At 44.0% G+C, this 10,712-nt stretch overlaps 1 protein-coding gene across 5 annotated transcripts in view; it reads left to right on the plus strand.

The window, feature by feature from the left end:
* ccdc57 (coiled-coil domain containing 57) overlaps positions 1-8,818 on the plus strand; it is a 58,115-nt gene extending 49,297 nt beyond the window's left edge. For 4 of the 5 annotated variants that reach the window (XM_035405603.1, XM_035405602.1, XM_035405601.1 and 1 more), the window contains exons 17-20: positions 2,105-2,238; positions 3,367-3,489; positions 4,464-4,689; positions 8,271-8,818. In XM_035405603.1, the coding sequence (XP_035261494.1) occupies positions 2,105-2,238; positions 3,367-3,489; positions 4,464-4,689; positions 8,271-8,467 (680 nt within the window). In that variant the 3' untranslated portion in view covers positions 8,468-8,818. Of the gene's footprint in view, positions 1-2,104; positions 2,239-3,366; positions 3,490-4,463; positions 4,690-8,270 lie in introns of those variants that run through there. The other variant, XR_004764047.1, reaches the window with a different exon arrangement.
* Positions 8,819-10,712: the final 1,894 nt, after the last annotated feature.

Raw genomic sequence — 10,712 nt, forward strand, 5'->3', positions numbered from 1 at the left:
GCACTATTACTGCTCTCATACCAGCACTACTATTACTGCTCTCATACCAGCACTATTACTGCTCTCATACCAGCACTACTATTACTGCTCTCATACCAGCACTATTACTGCTCTCATACCAGCACTACTATTACTGCTCTCATACCAGCACTATTACTGCTCTCATACCAGCACTCTCACCAGCACTATTACTGCTCTCATACCAGCACTACTATTACTGCTCTCATACCAGCACTATTACTGCTCTCATACCAGCACTACTATTACTGCTCTCATACCAGCACTCTCACTGCTCTCATACCAGCACTCTCACTGCTCTCATACCAGCACTATTACTGCTCTCATACCAGCACTCTTACTTCTCTCATACCAGCACTATTACTGCTATCATACCAGCACTACTATTACTGCTCTCATACCAGCACTCTCACCAGCACTATTACTGCTCTCATACCAGCACTCTCACCAGCACTATTACTGCTCTCATACCAGCACTACTATTACTGCTCTCATACCAGCACTACTATTACTGCTCTCATACCAGCACTACTATTACTGCTCTCATACCAGCACTACTATTACTGCTCTCATACCAGCACTACTATTACTGCTCTCATACCAGCACTCTTACTGCTCTCATACCAGCACTCTCACTGCTCTCATACCAGCACTCTCACTGCTCTCATACCAGCACTATTACTGCTCTCATACCAGCACTATTACTGCTCTCATACCAGCACTCTCACCAGCACTCTTACTACTCTCACCAGCACTCTTACTGCTCTCATACCAGCACTATTACTGCTCTCATACCAGCACTATTACTGCTATCATACCAGCACTACTATTACTGCTCTCATACCAGCACTACTATTACTGCTCTCATACCAGCACTACTATTACTGCTCTCATACCAGCACTACTATTACTGCTCTCATACCAGCACTACTATTACTGCTCTCATACCAGCACTACTATTACTGCTCTCATACCAGCACTACTATTACTGCTCTCATACCAGCACTATTACTGCTCTCATACCAGCACTATTACTGCTCTCATACCAGCACTATTACTGCTCTCATACCAGCACTATTACTGCTATCATACCAGCACTATTACTGCTATCATACCAGCACTACTATTACTGCTCTCATACCAGCACTCTTACTGCTCTCATACCAGCAGTCTTACTGCTTGTGGTTTACTGCTTGTGGGTACTCTGGTTTGCTCCCACACCAAAAGACATGCATGTCAGGTTAGGTACACTCCTGACATTGCCCTTGAGCAAGGCACTGGCCTCAGACCTGGAGTTGCCCACTGACCCTAAGTAACTTGGGTGGGTTCAAATGCAGAGGACACATTACTCCACGTGGTCCAATAAAGTGTAAATCTTATCTTATCTCTCAATTCCAAGGTCATTCTGTCTGAGAGTTCACAAGAGTATCAGCAGAGAGTTGATAACATCTCCACTTGAAGTAGAGAGGAGGAAAAAAAACTTCTCTGGTTTGAATCAAATAAAACAATGAAAGACCCTTTTTCTCCCTCCCTACTTCAAGCATAGCTGCAGGTTTTGCCTGGCTGCTGCTGTTTTCCGTTCCATACGTGTTGGTTCAGCACAGCGCTACCAGCGTGCCGTACCGTCCCTCAGACGAGCAGCGCAGGAGGAGCGCTCGAAGGGTTAACGGGGAGACGAGGCGGAGGCAGCTTCGCCCCGCCCCCACGTGACCGCTCCACAGCAGTGACCTGATCCCCGGGATTAAGCTCGATTCGCCGCTGTTTACACGGGGCTGCGGGGGTCTGCGCAGCACCGTAAACACCAGCCCTCTCCCCCGGAAATCTGAGCGCTGTTGACTTACCGCCCCCGCGCCTCCCAGCGGCTCCCGCGTTCCTGCGCAAGGATAACATCCTGCGCCTGTGCTCAGCCTCTCAGCGTTACACGGTTCTCTGGGTTCCAGAGCCGAGAAGCCATTACTGTGAACACGCGTGTGTAGTCCCAGGCATACGGGTTGAGCTTGCCCACGGCTGGCAGCTGAATATTCGGCTTGGTGCTTACGCACGCCTATGCTAATGTAGTGTACTTACTTCTTGTCTTCCCTGGTAGACGTACAGCAGCCTGGTCCTGTTCAGAGACCCGTCTCAGCCCCTGAGTCTTCTGATTCTGCAAAAGACCCGACTCAGCTGCAGCCACGACTCCTGTCTGCTCTGGAGCAGCTGCAGTACAGACTCACGACACAGGTGATCCAGAGTGTATATCACTGTACCAAATACTGCATAACTACTACACTATACTGCACTGGGCCAAACTACTACACTATACTGCACTGGGCCTAACTCACTACACTATACTGCACTGGGCCAAACTACTACACTATACTGCACTGGGCCTAACTCACTACACTACACTGCACTGGGCCTAACTCACTACACTATACTGCACTGGGCCTAGCTCACTACACTACACTGCACTGGGCCTATCTACTACACTATACTGCACTGGGCCTAACTCACTACACTATACTGCACTGGGCCTAACTCACTACACTATACTGCACTGGGCCTAACTACTACACTATACTGCACTGGGCCTAACTCACTACACTATACTGCACTGGGCCTAACTCACTACACTATACTGCACTGGGCCTAACTCACTACACTACACTGCACTGGGCCAAACTCACTACACTACACTGCACTGGGCCTAACTACTACACTATACTGCACTGGGCCAAACTCACTACACTATACTGCACTGGGCCTAACTACTACACTATACTGCACTGGGCCTAACTCACTACACTATACTGCACTGGGCCTAACTCACTACACTATACTGCACTGGGCCTAACTCACTACACTACACTGCACTGGGCCTAACTCACTACACTACACTGCACTGGGCCAAACTCACTACACTACACTGCACTGGGCCTAACTCACTACACTACACTGCACTGGGCCTAACTCACTACACTACACTGCACTGGGCCTAACTCACTACACTATACTGCACTGGGCCTAACTCACTACACTACACTGGGCCAAACTCACCACGGTACACTGCACTGGGCACATTGCTCCTGTCTTGTTGCACTTGTCCTCCCTCACTCTGTAACATGTCTACACTGTGCTTCCAAGTGTTCAACCACCTCTTTTGTAAGGCCACTAGATGGAGCCAAAGTTAAATACTGTGCCATAGGTACAAGTCCATGAAAGTAATGTTTTTAGCTTCAGCTGTTAAAAAAAGTATATAAACACCTGCTGCATTCTGAAGGCAGTTTTGATTGAATCTGGCTTTGTGAAGGTATTGGGTTTATGGTGTTTCCATTGTAAAAATGGGGATTTTTCCTGTTTGTTTGTCAGGCATTGCAGTACGCTCAGCTAGACCACCATAAAAAGGCGGCGCGGTCACGTTTCTCCGGGAAAGGGACCAGTGAGTCAGATAGCTCTATCAATCCCTGGGACCAGCACGGCCACACACGTCAGGTGAATATTTTCACAAGGTTTGAAATAAATTCTTTGCATAACTGATGGCAATGCTGAATTTACATTCACATTCTTTGGCTACTTTCACACACAGCATTGGCTCTTCTCTTGTTCACATAACAAACGAATATCTTCAGGCATTCACACAAGAAATGTTGTCTGAAAAAGTGGCTGTCATGTACTTGATAAGAGCTAATGATGATATGGAAGTAGGTCAAGTGTACAGCCAAGATACAGCTCCAAAAAAGTGTGATTTTGTTAACCAGTCAGAAAAGCTTGCTAACATTGAGTCGTTTTTTTAAGGAAGCTAAAGAAAAAGTGAGTCATAACAGCTAACATCCTGCTGCGCTTGCATTTTCATGTGGAAAATACAGCCTTAGCCATTTCTCAAGCCAGTTTTGCACTGCTGGCCTGTGTTTGACGCTGCTGGTAGTCATCCTTTTCAAGGGAGAGCAGGCTATTAGCAAACTGGCTTGATAGAGTTCTGCTGTAAAAAGGTAATAATTTGGGCTGCTGAGTGGCTGAGTATGTATAGGCACAGCTCCGGGTCATGGATGTGCCCCACTGTCTGGGATTGAATCCCAGCTGTGTGAGTGCTGACTGTGGCCGGCATCCTTTCCCCGGGTCAGCTGATCGAACCCCCCCTCTCCGCTCTCATCCCTCTCCCCCATGCATTCATATTAAGCATTCAACCTGAGGAGAAAATGGGGGAAGCTTAACAAGATAAGAAGTATATTCCCACTAGATCATTTATTACAGCCTTGTTACTTTCTCATGGTGGAATATAATTTATGATCAGTAATGGGTTTTTTTTGCATTATAATGAGAGCAGATGGATGCTGGAGTACGGGGACATTGTGGGAAAAGGCGTGCCGGGTTGCTGTCAGAATGAATACTTCTTTCTCCATCAGCTGCACAATGGGCCTGAAGGCTTTGCCATTTCTCAGATTAGTTCCATTCTTTCCCTGTTCAAGCCGCATACCAGAGGCAAGAAGGAGAACACGCCCCCTGAGGCTAGCCAATCACAGGCGGGGGAGCAGATGGATCCAGGCCAGGCCTCTGGAATGGGGCGCCCCTCCAGCCCTTCCCAGGCCCTCATGTCGTCCGTGGGCACAGACGAGTCCCTGGGGGACATCTGGCGGATGCTGGAGCGGGGCTCCGACCTGTCCGCCTTCACGGCCAGGAGCAGCCCTGACAGAGGTGGGTGGGCCCGGTTCATCCTGCTGGCTTCTGATGGTCAGGGCTTTCCACAGAAGCATTAAGTGTGTTCACATTGCTTTTGTGTGCTTCTTATTCTGTGCCTCCCTCCCCAACTCCGACAGTAAAGTCTTATATGTTAAGATAATAAGTCATCCCAAATGAAAAAGGCAATATGCTGAAGTATACCTGAAATAAAATATTTTATACTTTAGAATAAAATAATTATATAATTATATAGAATAAAAAGTTCATATCAAGGATGCTTAGCAGATGGGATACAACTTTTCGAGTAGGGCTGTATTGCGGTGTACCAATATGACTGAGTAATGAAGTAATATAGTAACAGCTGGAGTATCAGGAGTGCAGTGCCCTCGGTGGTAAACTGTGCCAGGCGAATGCACCTTGGCAGCTAATCCCCATGTATCAGGAGCATGAACACATCGCAAGCCAAGCAGCGATGCTTATCAGGTGTTCCAGAGAACATGGGCTTCTTTTTTTTTTCTGTTTAATTTCATAACACAATAGTGACTTTAGACAGTGAAAGATACCTGCTGCTATTCTTCTAAAGGGCGTAGTGTACTAGGCACAAATGGTAGCAAATTACATCCAAATCAATTATCGTGTGAAATAAACTGGCTGTCCTTATTTTCTAAAATGATACACCTTTACTAAATATAGATGAACCTTGAATTTTGTGGTTAGCCAGAATGTATATTTTCTGAATTTCAGTGTGAGACCCCAAAACTGGGAGAACTGTATTCAGATGAATAGATGTATATGAACTATACATTGTGCAAATGTATGTAATTTATTAAGGCTGGCTGCATAATTTAAATGAAGATATCAGGAAGCTTCATAAAGAAAATCCAGGAAAATCTGCAATTTTGTAGGAGCCTTTCTTAATGAAGTTATTATAATTGAATGATCCTCAGACAGACATATTGGGGTTAATCAGTTGTGCTTTATCCCAAGACCTTGCAATGTATACATTTATTTAATCTGGACAAAATCAAAGTTGGGATCTATAGTGCAGCACATTGCTGACTGGCCCTCTACCTCACATCACAAAAAAATGCAAGAAGGAGGTAATAAGCTTCCACAATGTGCCTTAGAGAATCTGCATCAGCATATCTGATTGTTGGTCAAAAACCAAAATAGGAGTTTGTGAAATTAGGAAAGGGGGGAAGAATAATTGCAAGGACAGCCATTTCCCAACCTTGGAGCAGACAGCCAGGGTGCACGCACTGCCCCTCTCCCCCCCCCCCAGGCTGCATGCTCTGCCCCTCCTGCCCCTCCTGCCCCCGGGACAAAGGCCCTTCAGGTCGATCTCAACGCTACCAGGTGTGCACCGGTTTTTTACACCACGGCGAAGGTCACATCATGGTACCGTAACACATAGGGCTGAAGGGTCGTGAAAAGGAACAAGAAGTGTTTAACCCTGTGGTTCTCTTCATGCTGATTTTTACCCGTTGGCGTCTATGGAAAGGTTAATTCCAAATATTCCTTATCACTAAGCACTTAAATGCTTCAAATGTTGCCAATTTCAATTCATAATACCACAAGTTCGTTGAATTTATTTTAAAAAAAAGAACAGCATTTGTTACAGTAAAGGACAAAGCACATTGGTTAGGTTGAATCTTAGCCTTTATTTTCTACACTAGCAGCATTGGAGGGCAGCACTGTAACCGGTTTTTCCAGTTTAGCTGGTAGTGATAATATGTTGCTTCATAGTTAATCCTTGTCATTTTTCCAGAATCTCTACATATTTCCCTCTCTGATAGCTGAATATGCGTACAGCAGTTTGACAGGGTTGTAGGCATGGCTGCCATATGCGCTATGGGTTTGTTATCAGTGGCTGGTACTCGATAAGCCAGGCAGCTGGCACACACAGTACATGGCCCGGTGGGCAAAGTGCTGACTGGTGGTTTGGTGCTGGCTCTGTGTATCTGGGACAGACTGCAACAGGCCATGGGCACAGGCACAGGCCAGCCGGCCCCGAGGTCACCACACAGCCACACTGGCTTTGACTGTACGGATTGCTTCACAACATTTCTGTCTGTTTCTATATGTAAGGTCAAGGGTCACTGACTGTCCTCCTACCTTTATACAGGACATTCGATTTAACACGGGTATACCAAATCATTTCATACTATATTATTTTAATAGCCTTAGAGCAGTCCCTGTAGACCCCCTAGTTTATAAAAATTTGCTGCTGGAACAATTTTCGTAGCCAGTGCAGGTCCTGGACAGCTCTAACAGAAATAACTTTTCACTTCGGCCTTGTTGGCTCCAGAAATCAGCTGGCATCTGAAAGCATGCACAAACGGCCAACTTCTCTCTCAGCATTTACAGATGTCGGCTGTAAGGTTTCGTGTGTCGATTAACCCATTTTGCACTTAATTATATGGTTTATGCGAGTGGTGGGAGTTCAGTAAAAAATCTTAGAAATGGATCTTTAGTATTGGAAATAAATTACAGTACATAGAATACATTTGGAAGAAAAACACCAAATGGGGTTTAGCATCATCATGATTTACAATTACTCCCAAGACTAATAATTGCGCCACAAATAATGTTAGAATTCTAAATGTAAATGACAACATTATTATTGATTTTTGCTACCTCCACCAATTTTTCTATAGTCCAAAAATCTTAATTTAATATTCTCTAATGCTTTGGGATATGCATGTCACTTTTAACAGCGTTGCAAAATACGAGGAGTTTGTAGTTAGGGTACTAAAGACCTTCTGTAGATTAACTGCCTCAGTACGCCAGTTTCAGAATATAATTTGGTGTTTGGCTGGCATTGACAAATTTTATTCAGTTGAAGCACGACCGCAGGAGATATCAAATCATCCATTCTGTTTTTATGTTCCAGTTACCATGTACCTGACTGTTAATTATCTCCCAAGATTTTAATGGATCATTGTCACAAACTCCCGTCAATCTACCCCATGTTTAAAGTGCATGAAGCAACAGGCTGTGGTTCAGTTTTCACACAGTGACCATGGCTATATCTGAACACGTTTCACAAACCTTGTGCAATTAAGAGCAAGGCGAATCTAGACTGATAACTACTGTGCCATAGTCTGTCACTGGACAGAGGTTATCACAAACAGCCCCAACAATGTTTGCTTTGTGTTTGCACATCTCCCGTCTCTTCACTGAGCTGCATGTGTGCATCACTGATTTACCCAGTGAAAGTCTAGTGCTGAACAGGAGGGCACTGTTACCAACTGTCTCTGCCTGTCTGCCAGTCTCTCTCAATGTATAGACGCGCAGGACGACTGCATTCAACCTCCTCTCTGTTCAGCAATGGACATATGGTCATAAACTCATAAAAACTAGTTCAATTCATAAAACATTGTCAAGCAGTCTATTCACTGTGATAAAAACTGCTGAACACATGAGCATTTTATTTTGTATTCACTTTTTAACATTTTTGATGTGAAAAGAACATTCTTTAAAAAAAAAACCTTTGCTTCAAAGGCAGCATAAATCTGAGTGTAATGCAAGTGTTCTGTTACATTGTACAAGCGCGTTTGGAATAAAGAGTCATGCGTTGTTGTGTCTTGGATTAGGAGGAGAGAGGGAGCATGCCAGAGGAACCAATCAGGGCTCAAGTAACCAAGCCCCAGGGAGTCAGGTGAGAGTGCAGGGCACTAAAATGGCCGTCCAGGAGAGGAGGAAACCAATGACGTCACGCGCAGAATCTGCCAAGAACCCCAGAGCTCATGGGAAGACTGGCAAGATACGAAACTATAATATCAAAGACTAACTGAATGGCACAAGCCAAATGGAGAGGTTGTTTTTTCCTGTTACCTCATTTCACAGCTGGGATTTTTATACATTTAATTACAAATAACATGTATATGGAAATCAGTATTTATTTGATCCAAAGTTGATATGTTTATATCCTGACTTATCAGATGTTTGGAAAAGAAGTACCACACAGACCATGTATGCAATAACCTAAATAATCATGGCCAATGTAAAATATCAGTCTTCTGTATTCATTTCAGGGACAACATTTTGTAATATTTCAGTTAAAAGTGACATTTATTTATTAAATCATTTATCATTCTCACTGCATCAAAAATAAAACTGACTTCCATTTTAAGAGTATAAAGTATTTCCTTGTTGCAGTACTTCATTACCTTGGTCTTTAATTCTGGAGGATAAATGTCAGGTAGTACTTGCCAGTACAAGTGATGTTTGATAATATAAGAGAGCAGAGTGGAGTGATGTTTTACCAGTCTGCAGTCTGAAACCAATTCCCAGTAAAAACTTCCATTATTCCATATTTTACTGAAGCTGTAATGGTGGCACTTCTCAAGTGCATTATGTGTGACTACAGCTAATTAGGTCTTGTATGATTTAATTCCAAGATAACCCAGAAGTTATGGATTAGTCTAGAGGTTTGTTAAATTCATAGCCAATTTTGGCTATTAATAAACATCAACATGCCCCAAGTCTCATGAACAATCAATTACTGTATCTAAACTGAATTTTAAAACATGAAGAATGCACATTTGCGATGTATGCTCTTCAAATATTCAATTTAAAACTAATGCTTTCCATTTTCCTGCAGAATGTGTATTTTTCCCTAAGTGAAGTCATCAGTTTCCCTCATGTCAATCTTGGGAGACTGTGGAATTTGGAAGGAGACTGTGGCCAACTGAACAAAAAATGGAACGTGCTTGCTCCCTTTCGTGGTCCAGAATCAAATCCTGATTATGCAAATTGCAGCTCTGTTGTGCTGTCCCATTGGTCAGCTCTCAGCTAGCCATAGCTTTATCTGAGGAGGGAAGGTTTCGGTCTGAGGGGCAGTTCCCGCTGTTTGTCTTATCTGGTCAATTAAGCGCCTGGAGGCTCCCTGTGCCAGCTGTGCAGAAGGCCATTGGTCTGGCACAGAGACCGCACAGCACAGCCGATGGGCTGCAGGGTGAAGAGAAGCCCTGGTTGGCTGGATGGTTTCTGGGAGGGAGGCGTGCTTGTCCATGCCCTCCAAACCGGAGGACGTTTCAGCGATGGGACAGGTTTACAACTGTGATTGGGATTTCCACATTGAGGAATAAAGGTGGTGACGAAAGGGAAAAGGTTTTATGTGCACAGGCCAATAAAATTGCTAATAAAATAGCCAGCTATGATGGTAAAATTCAACAGACTCTTGCTTTAAAAAAGAACTAATCTTGAATGCTCCCAGTCTGGAATGCTCAGTCCAACAGGTGAGCTGTGCAGTCATTGCATCAAAGGAGGACTGTAAGGCTCTCAAAGAACCAGCCTTGTGTAAAACAACACGCTGTGTCATCCTTCCCTGACGCACAGAACAGCCAATTATATCCCATCTTTCAGGGCTGGCAGCCAGAGCTGCGCATGGCACGGGCAGGATTGGGTTACCCGACCGCAAGGCGAGCCGGCGTGCTGTAAACTAATGCTGAAGGGGGCTGCACTGCCTGACAGTTGCAGCTACTTTTCATTCATTGTTACAAAACATGTTCTTGGACTTAACTTACCAGGCCGAGTACCATTTTCAGCCTGGTAAGTGAAGGCACATGTAGAATGTTTTCAGGTCATACTTATGCAATACTACAGTTCTACTGGTCGACACCAGATATAGCTGCACGTTTGGATTGACTCAGACAATACAAGCTGTAAGTGACTCATCCCCTTGGAGATATTCAACATTGAAATCATTGAATGAGAAGTCATGTCTTTTTTGTTATATGTATTTTTTATTTTGTAAACATAAATATTCAGTACAGTAGTAAAGACACTATGGGACCTCCTACATGTGTGCATGCATTCATACAGTGCATATACATTACAAGTTCAAATATCAGCCTGTCATCAGGAATTATTCAACAGGGCTTTTTCCATTGCCATTACTCAGTTTTTTGTTTCACATGGGATATTTAGATATGTTAGGTATTTAAGTATTTAGTGCAATATATTGTTTTAGTCAGTTTGTATCTAACATTTTATTCTCTCAGGCTTGAACTATAGTAACCCTGGTGCATGCA

Source organism: Anguilla anguilla, chromosome 2, assembly GCF_013347855.1.
Source record: "Anguilla anguilla isolate fAngAng1 chromosome 2, fAngAng1.pri, whole genome shotgun sequence".
In the NCBI taxonomy this organism is placed as follows: domain Eukaryota; kingdom Metazoa; phylum Chordata; class Actinopteri; order Anguilliformes; family Anguillidae; genus Anguilla; species Anguilla anguilla.